The sequence below is a fragment of the Cebus imitator genome, unplaced genomic scaffold, assembly GCF_001604975.1.
Source record: "Cebus imitator isolate Cc_AM_T3 unplaced genomic scaffold, Cebus_imitator-1.0 Scaffold303, whole genome shotgun sequence".
NCBI lineage: Eukaryota > Metazoa > Chordata > Mammalia > Primates > Cebidae > Cebus > Cebus imitator.
Window position 1 is genome coordinate 1,521,980 of NW_016107618.1, and position 20,051 is coordinate 1,542,030.

A 20,051-nucleotide genomic window follows, 5' to 3' on the forward strand; every position below is an offset into this window, starting at 1 on the left:
GTTTGCGGATGCCTCCTGTAAAATACCTGTCAACATTTTGTTGGTTATTTGTTAAATGTAGTGTTTAACTGTTGATTAATTTCTAACTATTTAAAAATTTATTCCAATTTGCTATTTAGTTATGAACCATTTTGGTAGTATTGGTTTTTCTAGAAAATTGTCCATTTAATCTGACTTTTAAAATAAATTGTCCTGAATTTGGGCCTTTTATTGTGGTTTTTAAACCTGTATTTTGTTACTAATTATTGCCTATATTTTTCTCTTAAGATTTACTTATGCCTGTCTCTCTTTATCTTGAGCCATCTTGCCAAAAGCATACTTAAATTTATTAGCTTTTTAGAAAAATAGTTGTGCTTTTGTTGTTTCTCATCATTATGTTTAAATCTATTTCTGTTATCACATTATCTACCTTTTCTCTACATTTTTTGTACTTGACTCGTTGTTTATTAAATTTTTGTGGTTGTTATTAAATCAGTATTCATTCACAATGGTTAAATAGCATTATAAAGAAGTATGAACTATATAGATCTCTCCTACTTTTATCCCCACCTGCTCAATTTCTATGCAGAGATTTTACGCAGTTATCTTTATGTACACACACAATTATTACCCTTCTTTTGTTACTTAATATCAGCTATGTCATATTTTAGAAATTTACCTATAGCACTACATTAAGAGATTTAAATTTTTTTTTAAGCTGGTTAGTATTTCATTGTATATTTGGATAATTATTAACTATTCCCTTTTGATGGATATTGATATTTTTTCCAAGCTTTCTTTATAGTAAACTCTGATGCAAGGGTAACAGTTTACTGCATCTGACTTCTCTTTATGCTTATTTTTGCTGAATCATTTGGCAACAAATTACATACGACACCTCACCCGTATACATTTCACATGCATCTCTGAAAGATGATATGCTGTGCAATCACAATTTATTTTCACATCTAAGAAAATTAACAATAATTCCATATATAATTTAAAACCCAATTCTCATTCATATTTTTTCAATTTTCCCAAATATATCATATATATGTAGAAATTTGAAGTTCAATCAAGTTTGACAAACTGCATTAGGTTGTGTCCCTTTAGTTTTTTTAAATCTAGAACACTCTCTCCCTCCCTTTTTATTTTTTATTACACTGAGTTCTTGAAAATTCCAGGCCAGGCTGGGCACAGTGGCTCATGCCTGTAATCCCCGCACTTTGGGAGGCCAAGGCGGGCAGATCACCTGAGGTCAGGAGTTTGAGGCCAGCCTGACCAACATGGCAAAACTCCATCTCTACTAAAAAATACAAAAATTAGCCGGCCATGGTGGCTGGCTCCTGTGATCCCAGCTACTCAGGAGGTGGAGTTTGCAGTGAGCTGAGATCATGCCACTGCACTCCAGCCTGGACAACAGAATGCTACTCTGTCTCAAAAAAATAAAGAAAGAAAGAAAGAAAGAAAGGAAAGAAAGAAAGAAAGAAAGAAGGAAAATTCCAGGCCAATTGTTGCATAGATTTGATCATATTCTAGAATTTTTCTGATTGTTTTGTTTTCTTATCACTGGATTCAGGGTAAGCATTAAGCATTTTTGGCAAGAATTTTACATAAGGTATATTGCGTTATCAATATTGGTTATGTTAACTGGTATTGCTGCTGCTGTTTGCTTTGGTAATTTAATTAAGGCAGTGACAACCAGATCTCCTTTTTATAAAGGTACATTTTCCTCTGAAGTTTATAAGTGATCTTTGTATGAACAATTCAAAAGTATATGAACATTTTATATTTCAATAAGATTTCACTCAGTGGTTTCCACACTCATTATGATCCTTGTCTGAATCAATTATTGCACAGAATGGCAAAATCATTGATTTTCTAATTCTTTCATTCCTTTTACATTCATTAGCTGTGATTCCTTAAAGAATATCCCTTTTCTTCTTTTCTTTCTCTCTTCTCTCTCCTAATAAAACTACACTAATCATTTTTTAAATAATGTATTATAATTCATTGCAATCATTATCTTTCTTGGAGCTCAGATTATTCTAAGTTTGGTCACTATATGCTGCTTAATGAAGGCTTCTCCTTTTGACCAACCCATTTATTATTAAGAATATTCTTGATTTTTGAAATTGCATTTCTCTCAATATGATTAAGATTGAGCATCTTTACAAATGTATAAAAGCTATTTATATTTCTTTTACTATGAATAATTTATTAATAGTCCTTGCTCATTTTTCAGTTAGGTTGCTCGTCTTTTTGTTATTGATTTATATGAACTCTGTTTAAGACTAGGGCTTTGGCTATGGTATTAAATATATCACATTTTTGTGACATTGTGACTTCATGTTTTGACTTTATGATTTTTTTTTTGCCACAAAGATTTCAAAAATTTATCTTTTGAAAGTGATCCTTTTTTCCATGGCTTCTAGAGTTTGTGTCAATTAGATAAACCTTTTGCACTCTAGATTCTAAAGGAATTCTACCATGTTTTATTATAGCACCTTCTACCATGTTTTATTATGTACTTTTGTGACTTTATTTTTACATTTATGCCTTTAATCTGTTATGATTTTATTTCTGTTGTATGGTATGAACAATTAATTCAACTTTATGTTTTTCTAACAGTTTAACCAGGTTTCCCCACTTCATTTATTAAAAAATAATTTTAGCTTTTATTTTAGATTCAGGGGGTACATGTGCAGGTTTGTTACATGGGTAAATTATAGGTATATTGTGATGCTGGAGTTTGGGGAATTAATTATCTTGTCACCCAGGTAGTAAATGTCACCCATAGTATCCAATAGGCAGTTTTCGGTCCCCACTTCCTCCATTCCTCTCTGCTAAAGGAGTCCCTAGTATCTGTTGTTCCTATCTTTATGTCTGTGTGTACTCAGTGGTTGGTTTCCACCTATAAATGAGAACATGTGGTATTTGCTTTTCTGTTCCTGCATTAATTCACTTAGGATAATGGCCTCTAGCTGCATCCATGCTTCCGCAAAGGACATGATTTTGTTCTTTCTTATATAGCTGCATAGTAGTCCATGGTGATAACCAACCCTCTCATCATTTTTAAGTAGTTCATATTTTTCTCTCTGGCTTGAGATGATACTTTCAGCATTTGATAAAATTCTGAATTTATTTAGTCAAATTTCTGGGCTTTAGATTATGTTTTTAATGTACCTACACAACAAGATTTTAATTATTTAAGAATCATAGTATATTTTGATGACCTTGTATTTTCTCAACATTTGTTTTTTAGTCATAAAAATTTAATATTTTCATGTAACTATAGAATTACTTTTCCTAATTAAAAATGTTCTTGGCATTTTTATTTGTATTATCTTCCATTAACTTAAAAATTTTACAACTTATAAGTATTTCTATCTAAAAGCATGACATATCTTTCTATCTGGTCAAGCTGTTTTTAAAAAATATACAATTTACAAATGTCTTGTTAATTTTATTCTTAGCTTTTAAATTCTTTGTTGCTATTGTAAATGGTATGATGTCTCTCATTATTTCATGTAACTTGTTTGTATATGTAAAGTTTACTGATTTGGAAATTTATTTATTTGTAACCATTACCTTAAAATAGTTTAATTCATTGTGGGGAAATTTTTGTTGTTGTCATTGAATGTTTTATATTTTCCAGGTAATTAATCATAAAATAATGAGTTTTTGTGTTCCCCTTTTCATTTTTCATGCTTTTTCTTGTCTAATTTTAGCAGCTAGTTAGTGCATAATGTTAAATGATAGGGGCAACAATATATTTCTTTGTCTTATTTCTAATATTAAGAAGAACTAATACTGTGATCTTCCCAAACACTAGAGGTTGCACAAAGCAGCTCATCCCTATTCAACTGTATGCTATCCCAGTTCATCCCAGGTGGAAGTCTTAGTAACCACAATACAGCAGCCTGACAAGAGCTGTCCTATACTCTGCTCCTCACTAGAGCTGGGCTTATTACTGCCATTGGGCAGGTGAATGAGTAAACTACAGATTTTTTTGAGTCTGCCCTCTAGACTACTTTCAATTTCAACTTTCTTAATTCAGGTTCCCTAGAAAAAGACCATGAAATAAGGAAATGCTTCTATGAATACTGTTGAGGGAGGGCAGGAAGCAGAACACAGAGGGGAAAGACAAAGGTAAAATTTCAGGTAAACTCCTAGCCTGATCCTGAAGATTGGAAAAACAACTCTGGGGGGCAAAATATACTTCAGAGTTTGTCTCACTCAAGGCAAGAATGTTGTACTGTCATATTCTCAAATCAAGGAGTGATTGGTTAACATCCCTTAACATTCCACAAGGGATGTAAACTCCCGGGCATTCCTACTCTTCTGCCCCATGGGAAAACTAACTCCGTTAATCTAAGTGCAGCCCTCTGAGGAGAGTCGAGGTATGCCTTTCTTCCTTCCTTTCTTTCTTTTTTCTTTTCTTTCTTTCTTTTTTTTTTTTTGAGATGGAGTCTTGCCCTGTTGCCAGGTTGGAGTGCAGTGGCGGGATCTCGGCTCACTGCAACTTCCGCCTTATGGGTTCAAGCGATTCTCCTGCCTCAAGTAGCTGGGATTACACGCATACGCCACCACACCCAGCTAATTTTTGTATTTCTAGTAGAGACAGGATTTCACCATGTTGGTCAAGCTGGTCTCGATTTCCTGGCCTCGTGATCCACCCACCCTGGCATCCCAAAGTGCTGGGAAAACAGGCGTGAGCCATCGGCTTAGCCAGGTACGGTTTTTTAAGCAAAAACATAAGCTAAGGAACAAATAGCCAGAAATAAGAAAAGTTATATGAGAAAATCTCTATATTATATCAACTATCGCCTACAGTTGATAATGTTTTTTCTTATTGACTTAATATTGAGAAAAGTGTGCTGAATTTCCAACAATTGCTTATCAAACTGTCCTTGTCATTTTAGTGTAGTTGCTTCGTGTATTTCGTGCTGTGTTCCTAGATGCATGATGCTTTATCTGCACAATGACTCTCTTCATACATAATAGTTTTTGCCTTAAAATATTTTTGTTTTAACTCCATGTACTTTTTGTAAATAGAACGTGAATGCCTTTAGGTTTTTAAAATAAATAATCGAAATCTAAGCCTTTTAACCGTTTTTAATCCATTTAAATTTATTAATAGTATTGATATATATGTATAGATATGGTTTATTTTACTTTATGTATTTTTATTTTACTTGCCTTTACTTTGTCCGTTTTCTCTTTTCTTGATTACAATTTGGAATGATTGAAGTTTTCATTTTCTTTTTTTCTGACTTGTTTCTTTTCTTTTCATTCTTTCCTTTTTTCCTCCCTATACTTTATCTCTCCATTTCTTTTTCTCCCTCTTCTGCCCTGCGTCTCTCCCCTCCTTCCATTTTTATGATGACTCTTAAGTAACTAACATGAATAAATAGCTTTACATAGTCTAAATGAATTATTACCTCTACCCTGCTCTCTCCAAATGCAAGCACCTTTAAAGTCTTAGTTTAATTACTTTTTAATTTTTATTACTGTATCTAAAATTTAGCTATACTTTCTTTCATTTTAATCTTTAGTTTTATTTTTATTAAAGAACAAAAACATATAGTTTGAAAATTCAAGTTATCCTACAAAGCTTGTAACAAGTGTCCTTATTTTTTAATATTACTCTCTACGCCTTCAGGATCCCTTTTTTAACTCCCAGAAGAAAACTCTCTCTCTTAACATCATTCTACTGTGTTTTGGCTTTATAGCTTTAAATACTATGCCTATATTGTTATTTTAGTGTTCTGTTTTTGTAAGTTATGTATCAACTTTCTACTATGAAAGATGATTACTTAGTTCTCTTACTACTCCTCCCTGCCCCCAATGTACTTCTTTCACCTTTGCAATAGAGTTATATAATAATGTTTATTATTGAGTCCGATTGGCAGACTTGATTGAGCGATTTATGAAAAACATACATTGACATAGGTTTGTCAGTTAGCGTGGCCAGGGGACCTCTGCGGTAGTCAGCAGCCCCCATAAGCTGTCGATGTTCACATTTATTTAGTACTCATTAAATGATAAAGGTCCCAAGTAAACACCATTAGAGGGTAGTTAACATTGATAACCCTAGGGTAGAGAGCAGTCATGTGCCCACGGATGATCAAGGTCGGTCTTAGGACTGCATGAGTAAACAATTATTTAGATAAACTCATCTACATTCCTTTGTATCTACTCCTAGCTATTAGCTCAAGGTAAGAGGATTAGCCCACCTTCAGTCAAAACCTCTTTCCCAAGGTTTTCACAAAATCTTCCAGCCTACCAAGAAGGTTTGCATTTTCTATGATTTCTCCCACCATTCTGACAGATCTCCTACAGTTTATATTTGGGGAGGGGAGGTTATTGATTATAACATGTAATCAATACTTACTATTTTTTACCAGATAATGGGCTAGGCATTTTGAGATGTAAAAATAAAAATGCCAGCTGGGCGCGGTGGCTCACACCTGTAATCCCAGCACGTTGGGAGGCCAAGGCGGGAGGATCACAAGGTCAGGAGATTGAGACCATCCTGGCCAACACGGTGAAACACCGTCTCTACTAAAAATACAAAAATTAGCTGGGTGTGGTGGCGCATGCCTGTAATCCCAGCTACTCAGGTGGCTGAGGCAGGAGAATTGCTTGAACCCAGGAGGTGGAGGTTGCAGTGAGCTGAGATTGTGCCACTGCACTCCAGTCTGGTGCCTGGCAGCGGAGCGAGACTCTGTCTCAAAATAAAATAAAATAAAATAAAATAAAATAAAATAAAATAAAAATAAAAATTAAAACACCATCCAAAATCACGGCGCTCACACTCTAATGATGGACAGAGAAAATTAACAGAAACTAAATCTGCAATGTAATTCATATTGTAATAGAAGTTAGTATAGTAGGTAAGAGAATGTCACATGTAGATGTTAGGGGAGTACAATTTCAGGCAGTAGGAACAGCAATTTCAAGTGCCTAAAGATTGGAGCATGACTATCTTGTAGGAATAGCAAGCACTGAATATGCAAGGAGAGTTGCTAGTAAGAGAGAACATCAAAGTGGAAATAAATGGTTAATTCTTGTATGTTCTCTTAAGCCAAAGTCAGCAAACTTTTTCTGTAAGGAGGCAAATTGTAAACATGTTTTATTTGGCAGGCCATTCAGCCTCTTATGCAGTTACTCAACTCTGCTGTTGTAGTAGGAAAGCAGCCATAGACAATATATAAGTGAGTGGGTATGGCTATGTTCTAGTAAAACTTTATTTATAAATCTTCCTTTCATTAGCACATTGCACTGACCTCATAATGCCTTATCATATTTGCGGTTAAGATATTGCTAAGCTAAGAGTTGGCAAACCACACAGAAGCTAAGAAAAATTTTTATATTTTTAAGAGGCTATAACATACACGCGTGCGCGCACGCGCACACACACACACACACACACACACACACACACACACACAGAGAACATGGACAGAGACAATGTGTATCCTTAAAGCCTGAAATTTTTACTACTTTGCCTTTTACAAGAAGTTTGCCAATATCTGCACTAAACTCACAAAAATGAGTCCCTCAGTTTTTCCTCTTTTTTTCACTTTCTGAAATAATTTCTCTAAGGAGGAAATTATTTATTTCATAAAAATTTGATAGGTCTTACCTGTAAAACAAATAAAATCTAGTTTTTTGTTGTGTTTTTTGAGCCAAGGATATCCTGATTAGCCCCATGACCAGTTGTCCTTCCATTCAGTTTTTCTGTTTTTTTCTAGTGACATAATAGAATCTATTCATTTTCCAGAAATGTATCCATTTTGTTCTGTTTTCATATTATTTTCAGTAGAGTAGATCACTGTGCTTCATTATTATTTAAAAATTCTCTCTAGCTCTCTAAAATATTTTCTTTTTTAACCTCACATTTAATATATTTCCTAATTTTTTATTGCTCACATTTGCCAGACCTTTACCTAAATTATTAATCTTTCTAATTAGTTAGATTTTGCAATTGGGGATGTTTTCTATTCTCTTTTTGTTCTTGATTTTTTGATTTCTGGAATTATATTTTTTTCTTCTTTGACTATACTGTTTTTACTTAAATTTTTCTGTTGGATATTGAGTTTATTTCCTCTTAATTTTCTAATAAATATATCTTGAAGCTTTAAGGTTTTCCTTTAAGTTTTCTTTAATCTAGTTCAACAGATTTGAACATATGGTTTTCATTGTAATTCAGTTTTAAGTATTTTGAGAATTTTTTCTCAGGGCCTGTTTTCTAATTTAAAGATAAATTCGTAGTATGATTTTTTGTTCTTTTTAAGACAGAGTCTTCCAGTGTCACCCAGCTTGGAGTGCAGTGGCACTATCTCAGCTCACTACAACATCTGCCTCCCAGCCTCAAGCGATTCTCCTGCCTCTCAGCCTTATCTGGGATTACAGGCATGAGCCATCACACCCAGCTGGTAATATGATTTTTAATTTCCAGACATACAAGATTTATTTTATTAGTTTTATAACTATTAACTTCTAATTTTTAGCATGTTTATAGTAAGAGAGTGTGGTTTACATAATGTTAACTCTTTGGAACTTATTTTGTCTTTAACATGGATAGTTTTGTTAATGTTTCATATGTGCTTGAAAATAATCTTTATTTTGTATTTGGTGGATGGGAAATTCTCTATAAGTAATGGTCTTGAGCTTATTAATTATGCTCTCCAAATTTTCTACAGTTTTGCTTATTGGTCTGCTTGAGCAATCTGTTTTTGAAAGAATATCACAAATATTCAACTGTTATGCTTATTTTTTCATCAAGTTATAACACAAATACATAAAGATATAACAATATAAATGGAGGCTGGGTGCAGTGGCTCATGCCTTTAATTCCAGCGCATTGGGAGGTCATGGTAAGTGGATCACTTGATGTCAAGAGTTCAAGACCATCCTGGCCAACATGACAAAACCTCATTTCTACTAAAAATACAAAAATTAGCTGGGCATGGTGGCACACTCCTTTAATCCCAGCTACTCGGGAGCCTGCAGCAGGAGAATCGCTTGAACCCAGGAGGCAGTGAGCCGAGATTGCACCACTGCACTCCATCCTGGGCAACAGGGTGAGTAAGAATCTGTTTCAAAAAATAAAATAAAATAAATAAGAGAAATGTAAAGCTCAGTGAATTGTCAGAAAGTTAAAACATTCAGGTCATTACTACCCAGGTTATAAAATAGCACCGTACCAGGTCTCTAGAATTGTTTTTTCCCCCCTCAATCACTAGAAACCTTTATCTCCAAAGACAACCAGAAGAGTTCTCAGACTATAGAATCATTTCACTTGTTTTTAAACTTTATGTAAATTGAACCATGCAGTATATGCTTTTTGCTTCTATCATCTAACATTATATGAGTCACCCATATTGTTTTTTGCATCACTATTGTTCATCCTATTTTTTATTGCATTGCAGTATTTCACTGAATAAATGCAATGATACATATATCCATTGTACTGTTTATGGACATTCGGGTTATTTTCAAATGAATAAAAGTACTAGGAATGTTCTCATCTATGCTTTTTGGCATATAGGTGCCCTGCATTTTTATTGGGCATATTCCCAGGAATAGGGTTTTTTGGTCAAAGGGTATGTGTCTGACTTTAAAATATAGCACACAACAGCTTTCCATAATGGATGCACCAATTCGTGCCCCACCACCAGCAGTGTAAGAGTTCTGGTTGCTGCATGCTGTCAGTACTCCTGGTACTGTGAGTCTTTCTCAAGCGAGCCGCTCTCAGTCAGAATTGATGTCTTGCTGTGGCTTCGGTTTTAATTGCCCCAATAACTAATACTGTTGAGAGATTTTTCACAAATGAATTGGCCATTTTATTGAGCACCTGTTCAAATTTCTTAGCCATTTTCTATTGGGTTTTCTATCGTGTTCCTATTGATTTATATAAATTTATTATTTATTCTGGATATGAGATCTCAGCAAATTGCAAATATTTTTTCCCATTTTAAGATTCACTTTTATAATCAAATAATACATTTCAATAGACTAAAATTCTTAATTTTAATATATTATACTGTATTTTTCTCTTTTTTTAAATTAGGGCTTTGTGTGTCCCTTTTAAGAAATCCCTGCTTACACAAAGTTTAGAAATCAGCACTATCCATTAGCATTATAATGTATGTGACAACTTTGAACCACAGATATGATCTTAATTTTTGGTAGCCATAATAAAAAATAAACTAGGTAAAACTAATATGAATAATAAAAATGATTAGTAACTTTTTTGTTCTTTTTCTTTAAGACTTCAAGTTTTAGTCAGATTTCAAGAGCTGATAACCACATGTGACTAATTACTATCATATTGGGTGACCCATTTCTAGAAGGGTGCATGATGCGCCATTCACATTTAGCTCTGCCATCCATGTGCAATTGATTTTTGTATGTGTTATTAGGTAGCATACCTAGCAAGGAAACTAGGTAGCTCCAAGAAGCAAAGGAAGATCTTCAGGATCCCAAGCCAATCTGGGTCCCTTAGGAACTAAGATAGGGCTTGATAGTACTAGGACTTTATGAATATCTCTTATTTCTGCATATTCTTTCTTATTCCATGGGGATATTTGCAACACGGCAAGGAACATGGCCACCTGTTTTTCTCAGGTCACATCTTTACAATCTCCAACAACAGAAGAGAAAAGCTAATTCTAATTCTGTTTAGAAATATCCCATCTCAGGTAATATTCCAATACTCCGCAGCCAGAGTGATATATTATTTTTGCCTGGGCCTAGATTATATGCCTATGTTTATAACTGTGGTGCAGAAATTGTTACCAGAAATATGTTAGCTACCATTATACATTATGTCTATTTCTACTATGAGATGCTGTGAGGAAGCTAGGACTGTTTCTCATGCACAGTAAGCAGTAAATAAGTATTTGTGAATAGCACAAGGATAGTCCCATAATTTGACAGCTATGCTTAAAGTAAGGCCTAGCACAGGACAAAGAATATGTAGTCACTTTCTTTGAACACAGTTTTATGATACACAAGTATTTGAAGACCGTACAAACTCTTAGTTTACAAGTTTAGAACTGGTGATTTTAGAGTTCATTAATATTAGAGGCAATTCAACATTTGCTTTATAAACTGCATTTTCTAAAGATTTTGGTGTGCTTAGAAGAGGTACACTGGTGTCCTTAGTAGCAATATGCAGCTTTGCAAAAAAAGTAGCCTCTATCTTTCATGAAGGTACAATCCTTTTGGCTTTTAGTCTAACATCAGCCATTTTTCTTGGCAATTAAAAAAAAAATACTGTGAGGAGGAGAATGTTATTTAATATTGAAAGATTAATCCTCCTTTAGAATTCATTCAGCTTCCTATGTGAGTGGGGTCTTTGGCTCAACTTATTAGTTCAGTTATTTATAAGAAAATTTAAAATTAAAGTGTGACACTGTGTTAATTAGAGAGAGAATGTTGCTGTTCCCTGAGATTCCAAGTGTCCTACTTTTACCTCACATTTCTTCAGAGTTAATATGTTTCCCTTATTGGGAACAAAAGCCTCTCCCCCTTAGGTACATTAATCAGGAGAATTGTGTGAGTGAAAGGAGATGGAGGAGGAGGAAGAGAATTGGAAAGAAAAGAATATCTCTTTAGCTTCCTTCTTTAGGAGTTTTAGCAAGATTGCATCAGGAAAATGACCCATTTTTGTTTTCTAAAAGACATAACAGCTGAGAAAAAACATTTGTTTTGGCTTTATAAAAACTTTAACTTGGTATAGCTGAAGCCAATTATATAGAATTTAGATAGACGATTGAAAAAGGAATAAAATGTAGCCTCAATTATTTGGCCAGAAACACATTGAGGTGGTGTAATTTTCTCAGGTGCCAACATAACAGAAAATGGTTCTGACCTTTTCCATGCTACTTTCCTAATGGCTATTTCTTATTTCTCTCTTTGATCATCCTGACCGTACTTGACTCCCTTCTTCCCTTCAGACCCGTCTCCACGCCAGCCTCTCACACACAGGCTTTTTGTTTGTTTTTGTTCAAAGGTTCAGAAGCATATTTAATGGTCTGTATAGGTAGCTGCAGGGTAATGATAACATTCAATGCTTCTCTCTGCATACAAAACCACATATAACTATAGCCAAAAATGATATCCAAGATTTCTGTTCTCTTAGTATTTGTTTTTTCTTGGAACTTGGTTGAGAAAGTTAGAAGGGTTTAAAAATGTTTTGTCTTTTTGACTATTGCAAAGTAAATATCTTAATCTTAGCTTACATTTTTAATGCATTTTAAATATATCATCATAATATAACAATAGTTTATATTATGTAGAAAACAGTCATACATAATATCATTACTTTCTATAACTACTATTCTGTGTTTTCCTTTACAGGCTTTTGCTATGTGCATATTTTTATGTAGTTGTCATTGTGTAATTTTGAACTTAGAATTTTTGTTGGTAATTCAAAGGAACAACATGACAGCGAAGAATATGTATCTTTCACTTAGTTCAAAAAATCACCTAGTGCTGATAAGAATCAGAAAATGACGATTTTCCTGAGTCATGGTGAATTTTATATTTGTCACACTCAGACGGTGATTTTAAATGCTGTTTTATTATGAGTTGTAAGAAGTAATTTTATCTTTTAATGTTGAGAAAGGCTTACAGTTGTATGTATGTAACTGCAGTTATAAAGTGTAGAATCTTTTTAGTTTTGCAAATATTAGATTTGACTGTATTGCCTTATAAGAAACTCGAAATAAGCATTACACAAATTATGAAATTCAAACTGTGTTGTTATAAACAGTGCAGCTTTAGGATACATTCTACTCACAAAAATGCATGTGTAAATGTTTTTATACATGCATTAAAAAAAAGAAACTCCTTAAAATGAAGTAACTATTTCCTGTTTCAGTTTTCATTTTCTTTTCGTTTGAAGAGCTTTTGTTGCTCACTAGGAGTTGCTTTAAATCTCTGGGGAGATCTGTTCCGAATTTACTACTTCTGGATTGCCTAAAATCTCTTTAAAGTGTGTGCTTTGTTCTCTAAAAAGCTTAGGTCAGTTGAGCAACAAGCTACTCCTGTTTTTTTTTTTAAAAAAAAAGGCTGAGTAATGCTGGAGCATTACTCGTGTGGCTGATGCAAACCTGGAGAATTTGCATCATCATTTAGCTGTAGTAAGTTGGTGTGACAGGCAGGCACTTAAATACAAGCCCATGAGGAAGCTGAGCTGGTTTGTAATGATAGGGCGGCAGCAGCAGCAGCAGCAGCAGCAGCAGCAGCAGCAGCAGCAGCAGAGTGATAGAACGAGGAGGTGGAGAACTGAGAGCACGATGCATACACAGGTGTTTCTGAGTAGTAATTAGATCGCTGTGAAGGACAAAGCACACCTTTGAGTTTTTAACCTGTGAACGAAGTAGCTCTGAGAGAGACACTCTGAAAGCAAAGAGGAAGACATCAATCAGTAACACCAAGAGACACCAAAGTTGAAAGTTTTGTTTTTTTTCCCTCTGGTTTATTTCAACCCTGTGTGCCCCTACTATGGTCAGAAAGCCTGTTGTGTCCACCATCTCCAGAGGAGGTTACCTGCAGGGAAATGTTAACGGGAGGCTGCCTTCCCTGGGCAACAAGGAGCCACCTGGGAAGGAGAAAGTGCAGCTGAAGAGGAAAGTCACTTTACTGAGGGGAATCTCCATTATCATTGGCACCATCATTGGAGCAGGAATCTTCATCTCTCCTAAGGGCGTGCTTGAGAACACAGGCAGCGTGGGCACGTCTCTGATCATCTGGATGGTGTGTGGGGCCCTGTCACTGTTTGGTGAGTGCGACTTTTTCTCTGGGAGGGGCGTGGCTGTGAGATTGGGAAGCTTGTTTCCTGGGAAAGCAAATGATCATTTTGGAGGAGTGAATGGATGGCAAAGGCCACACCACATTTTTAAAATTTTTGTTCAGGTACATGAACTACCCTGACGCAACATCCACTGTTGGTGTGATCTGGAACTCCCTCAAATTGCTTCCTACAGGCTGTACTTTCTTTTCCTAAGACAGGCTATTTTCTGACTTTTCCCCATGGTGATGCGAGCAAAGGCTAACTTTTATGACCCAGTAAAAAACACGCACAGTTTCTGTGCAGGGCAGTTGTGCTTAGTTTGGGGCATTCTGGCAGCTGGCATGCTGAGTGAGATACCTGTGGAGTGGAACCTGGCGTGGGCTATTTAGACATAGAACAGAGTGTTCAGCAGAAGTTTTACTGACTTTTTAATAGCAAAACAAATGGGTAACAGTCTTTCTAAGAATATTTTGTAAGTTCACGTGCTTGTCAGCTCTTAATATTCTTTCAAAAGTCCTTGACATGGAGAGATTATCATGGCGCATGACTCAATGCCTATCATAAAGGGGTATATTGCAATGGCCTGAGCATATTTCAAATTATTTTTCAACCTTTCGTCACTCCTCACCACCCATATACTTTTGCAATACAAGTTTTAAAACTTCAGCTGGGTGTTAGTTTTCTGTGCTTGCCCACATCTGGTTTTTTTAATCTATATTTCACTTGCTTTCCAGAGACACAGATAATTTGTCCACCTGTTCAATGAATTAATCTGAAGGGAACTGGTAGAAGTATAATTACTAATTTTTCTTCAAAATTATGTCTTGTCTATTGATTTGAGAATTAACAGTAAAGAGGTAAATAAATGGCCCTTATGAGGTAGACAAATTTAACTAGAGAGCTACCTGAGTTTGTTGTAAAGATGATAAAAACTGGCGAATTGTCAAAAAATATTAAATTTGATTTATGCCATAAGGATGTATTTACTCTTCTTGGGAAAGATTCTACACTTATAAGTTGCTTTTTGTTTTAACTCTGGGACTAAGTCTAACTAACAAGTACTAACTCTAACTAGGACTAACATGTACTAACTCTTGATCCCATGTGTACCAATCCATTTATTCTTTCTACTCAGGCCCTGTGATGTTTTAAATCATTGGTTTGACACTCATCTAGAGAACTCAAATTCCATTTTTTTTTCTGAGATGGAGTCTCACTCTGTCGCCCAGGCTGGAATGCAGTGGCGCAGTCTCAGCTCACTGCAACCTCTGCCTTCTGGGCTCAAGCGATTCTCCTGCCTCAGCCTCCTGAGTAGCTGGGACTACAGGCACACACCACCACACCGGGCTAACTTTTTGAATTTTGGAAGAGACAGGATTTCACTATGTTGGCCAGGACAGTCTCGATCGCCTGACCTCGTGATCCACCTGCCTTTGCCTCCCAAAGTGCTGGGATTACAGGCATGAGCCATTGTGCCTGGCCCTCAAATTCCATTTTTAGGAAGAAGTTATTTTAAATAAAACTTGTTAAAACAAGGTCATAGTATAGAAAGATTTATAGGGGAATTGTTTGGGGTTTTTAAGAAAGTTTGTTAGTCATATTTATATGACTAACTTGTGTTTCATTAAATATTAAGTAACAATTATGTGTCTTTATTTCTCAGTATTACTTCCCACTCTTATAAAATAATTTGGAGTAATATGGTTATGAAAAACTCTAATAGTACCCTTAGCCACTATTAATATTCAAATAGCTCTGGTGTATGCATTTATAGATAAGAAGAAACCTAATTGTTGATCATCTTAAATGACTTTGTGCACCCTTAGCCTTTAAATCTTCCTAGAGCACTTTTTATATTCAGAATAAATCAACATCTAATCAGAAGAACCACAACCAGTTTACTGGACTTTGCATATTTATGTACATTCAGCTTCTACTATGTGATTCAGTTTTTGCACATAATAAAGAATTACTCAGATGTCATAAAACAGATTACTATGAGTATTGAACTAAAATGATGGTGACTTGCGCTATGAAAATATGCGTATGCATATTATATATCATCTTAAAAAGCTCAAAAGAACATAAAAAAGAGGAAACAGCCAAGGGAACTAGCTAAGATTACACCTCAGTTGGTATTTTTTGATTAGTAATTGCAGGGAGTGTGCTATTAATCTACTTATCTATATTTATACTGCATTTGTCACTTAAGTTACCAGAAGCTTTTGGACAGGAGTGCCTCCATAATGGCAAGCAAAGCAAAATGTAAAGAAAATATAATCTTTCTTTTTGAAAAGACTCTAGAACTCTGGGAACAAGTGTAAAGAATCTGTATATTCGGTTATATATATATATATATATATATATATATATACACACATATATATGTATTTTTAAGTGAAGGGTCAATACATGGATTTTTACATCTTGTATTGAACTTTTTTCATCTGGGCAAAATGGTTATGAAGCTTGAGACCTTTAAATGAAAATCCTTCCCCCAGAACTCAGTTTAAACCTAGGGCAACCATCCTGGAGTTTCAGCAAAGCATACAGAGGTCTAGGTATTGATTCTCTGATAATAAATTCTGAGGTACTTAAGACTCCTTCCAATAACATTTTATATTGGATCCTTTTCTGGACAGCCTACCAACATGGTGAATGTTTCCCCATGGAGAGTGAGTTGCAACTAATTACAAGTAGTTATAGATAGAGGAAATATATCAGCACTCCCCAAATATCGGTCTGCAGACTAGTTACTTTAGAATTAATTTGTGCAAATTTTAAAGTGATAGAGATTCTTGAATTTTTCTTGTAGAAAATCTATACTCTCTTGATTACAGTCTGTTTTTCATTTGAGTGTTTTTGAATTAAAAATTATTCCCAGACCAGGCCCGGTGGCTCATACCTATTATCTCAGCATTTTGGGAGGCTAAGGCAGACAGAACCCTTGAGCCCCGGAGTTCCAGACCAGCCTGGGCAACATGGTAAAACCCTGTCTCTACAAAAAAATACAGAAAAATTTAGCTGAGCATATGCCTGTGCCCCCAGCTACTTGGGAGGCTGAGGTGGAAGGATTGCTTGAGTTCCGGAGGTGGAGGTTGCAGTGAGGCAAGATTGCACCACTGCACTCCAGCCTAGGTGCCAGAACGATACCCTATCTCAAAAAGTAAAAAAAAAAATTATTCCTAGGTGACTTAGATGTCACGAGAAGTTTAGAAATCAGATATAAAATAGGTGACACTAAGATTTCACTGAATATCCAAATTATATTTATATGGACTGTTCTGTCTTAGTATTACTAATCAGTAATACTTTTCTACACTTCTATTTTCAGAAGTAGTTGGGCAAAAATTGTGTTCTTACATTTGAGCACTTGACAGTACGGATAGAGCTTTTCACATAATGACAAGATATACTTTTTGTTTTCTTGTTAATTACTCAAATCAATAAAGCATAGCTATATTTCATGTGGTGCTTCCCATGTGTCAGCCCATGTACTGTGCTTGGTACCCACATTTATAAATGCAACTCCCTTACGAGGTAGAAATTGAGATCTCTATTTTACAGAGAGTGAAACTGAGGTTTTGGGGGGCTGCATATTTGTCTAATTTTGTGAGTTGTATTGTTATATGTTAAAAATTTAGCTTATAGTTAATTTGATCTAATGTACACAAATATACATTATAGCACCTCATTTTAAAAAGTATATTCTGGCGGGGAGCAGTGGCTTATGCCTGTAATCCCAGCATTTTGGGAGTCCAAGGTGGGCAGATCATCTGAGGTCAGAAGTTCGAGACCAGCCTAGCCAACATGGTGAAACCCCATCTTTACTAAAAATATAAAAATTACCCAGGTGTGGTGGCAGGCATCTGTAATCCCAGCTACTCGGGAGGCCGAGGCAGGAGAATCGCTTGAACCTAGGAGGCAGAGATTTCAGTGAGACGAGATTGCCACTGCACTCCAGCCTGGGTGGTGAGAAACTCTGTCTCAGAAAAAAAAAAAAAAAGTATATTGTTCCAACCATTTAGAATGTACACTTCAAAAAAATCCAAGATAGCCTTTTATAGAAACAGACTAAGTCAGAATTCATTATGTTGACAAAATATATCCCACAAATTAAATGAAATCTTTCAAGACATAGAGTCCATAGTTTTCTAAAGAGTAGATACAGTGGGAGGCTGAGGAGGATGAATCATGAGGTCAAGAGATCGAGACCATCCTAGCCAACATGGTGAAACTCTATCTCTACTAAAAATACAAAAATGAGCTGGGCTTGGTGGTGCGCCCCTGTAATCCCAGCTACTTGGAAGGCTGAGGCAGGAAAATAGCTTGAACCCATGAGGCGGAGGCTGCAGTTAGCCGAGATTGCGCCACTGCATTCCAGCCTGGTGACAAAGATTCCGTCACACACAAAAAAGAGTGAATACAGCTTGTTTATTTTTATTTGTTACAGAACATGTTTATTAAAAGGGTTCTCAAAAAAAAAAACCTTAAGAAAATGAAAAACTAACTCAAACATTTGGTCTAATGCCTTGTCTTGGTGTGAGATATGCTCTTCTAAAAATAGGTCAATAGTATTGGCATTTCTCTTCTCTTTTTGCCCTGTTTCTAGGTTTTCAGCTCAAAATTCTGGAACACATGATATTGTAGACATGTGCCTTTATCATTTCAAGTAAAATTACAGTGTTCAAATAGAATAAACTCGGTGGGTCTCAGCAATTAGATGACTGTTGTTTGTCTTGAATAAGGATGCCATTCAAAACAAAGCGGGCAGTTCCATCTCAGGCAACATAAACATTATTGTATAGGTGCCTTGAAAATGTATTAAATTGGTACCATTTTGTGACAAATATTTCACAGGAGCCTTGTCTTATGCTGAATTGGGAACAAGTATAAAGAAATCCGGAGGTCATTACACATATATTTTGGAAGTCTTTGGTCCATTACCAGCTTTTGTACGAGTCTGGGTGGAACTGCTCGTAATACGGTAAGAGCATAGTAGAAATAATTAAGAAAAAATAAACCAATTCATTCTTATGAATCGCCTTGATTATTTTTAACTGGTTAGAAATACGCATGTTGTGTGACTGTGTGATAAGCACATTTACCTCAGGCTATAAAGCCTGTGATAAAATACCTTTTTGGATTAAGATATTTGTAATGCAATTTTGTCACTGGCAAGCAAGCAGTTTGCCAGCAATGCCAAACTTCTAAAAGTATCTACCTTTCTTTAACCCTCAGCTATTCTCTTTGACATTTCTAGGAGAAAGATGGTTACTTGAAAGGATATGAACATGAAAATTCACCTGGATACCTTTTGACTGACTAGACAAAATTAAATATTATACTAGGAATTAGAGTTTTTTCTTATTGTAAATTACACCATTATGTCATTTGACTTTAGTCATTGTGATGAAGACACTTCTGTGCTTAACAACTAAGTAAGTCTTATTCTTCATAAAAACAGAGTTTGCATGACAGAGTCAAGTGACTCATTTCCTCACATTAAACAAATCAGGAACTATAGTGGCAAAGGTCTTTTTTGATTTTGTTGTTGTAAGAATGTGTTCACATTCCTGATTGTCTTGGTTTAAAATCAAGCTGAATAGTGCTAAGTCACTCTGAATAGCAAGTTTCCTTCAACTTTGTGGGAAGCTTATGATGTCATATGAGCATTTCAGAGTATCACAGTTCCTTAAGGGTAACTACTTGGGTAAATGTGACATGCACATTCTGATTACAGAATTTAATGGCTATTACTGGGGAAATCTGTTCTTATTAAACATATATGATTGAGAGCTCCTGTGAACTTTTATGGCTAAGTGGCAAATACATTGCTAATAAGAATTGACTTAACACTAATTATGAGTTTTAAGATGTTAGAAGCCTTTTTTTTTTTTTACATAAAAAAGACCTTCAAAGTAGTGTCATGTATCATATCAATATACTTCATGAAGTCTGTTTTCATTTTAAACAATTCTGCATTATTTAAAATTGTTATATTCAAATAATAATAAAGAAGTATTTTTTTTTCCTTCCCTAAAATCCCTGTATGGGGAATGTACTTTCTGCTCCTTTTTGATTATCTCAGTTTTACCTGCTCTTCAAAGGTCATCTTAAATCCTACCTTTCCCTCAATTAATTTCCTGTTTATTCTAATTTATGTTATTTCTTTCATCTTTGAATTCTTCTGGAAAATGCAGTCCCTGCTTCTCATTTGACATTGAACATGATATTTTGTATCCTTTTTTTTTTTTTT

The 20,051-nt window shown here is 35.1% G+C and overlaps 1 protein-coding gene across 1 annotated transcript in view; it reads left to right on the forward strand.

Moving 5' to 3' along the window:
• The first annotated feature begins 13,044 nt into the window (after positions 1-13,044).
• The window catches only part of SLC7A11 (solute carrier family 7 member 11), a 71,117-nt gene continuing 64,110 nt past the window's right edge, over positions 13,045-20,051 (forward strand). The window contains exons 1-2 of the mRNA XM_017502885.2: positions 13,045-13,780; positions 18,653-18,779. Of these exons, the coding sequence (XP_017358374.1) occupies positions 13,504-13,780; positions 18,653-18,779 (404 nt within the window). The 5' untranslated portion in view covers positions 13,045-13,503. The remainder of the gene's footprint in view (positions 13,781-18,652; positions 18,780-20,051) is intronic.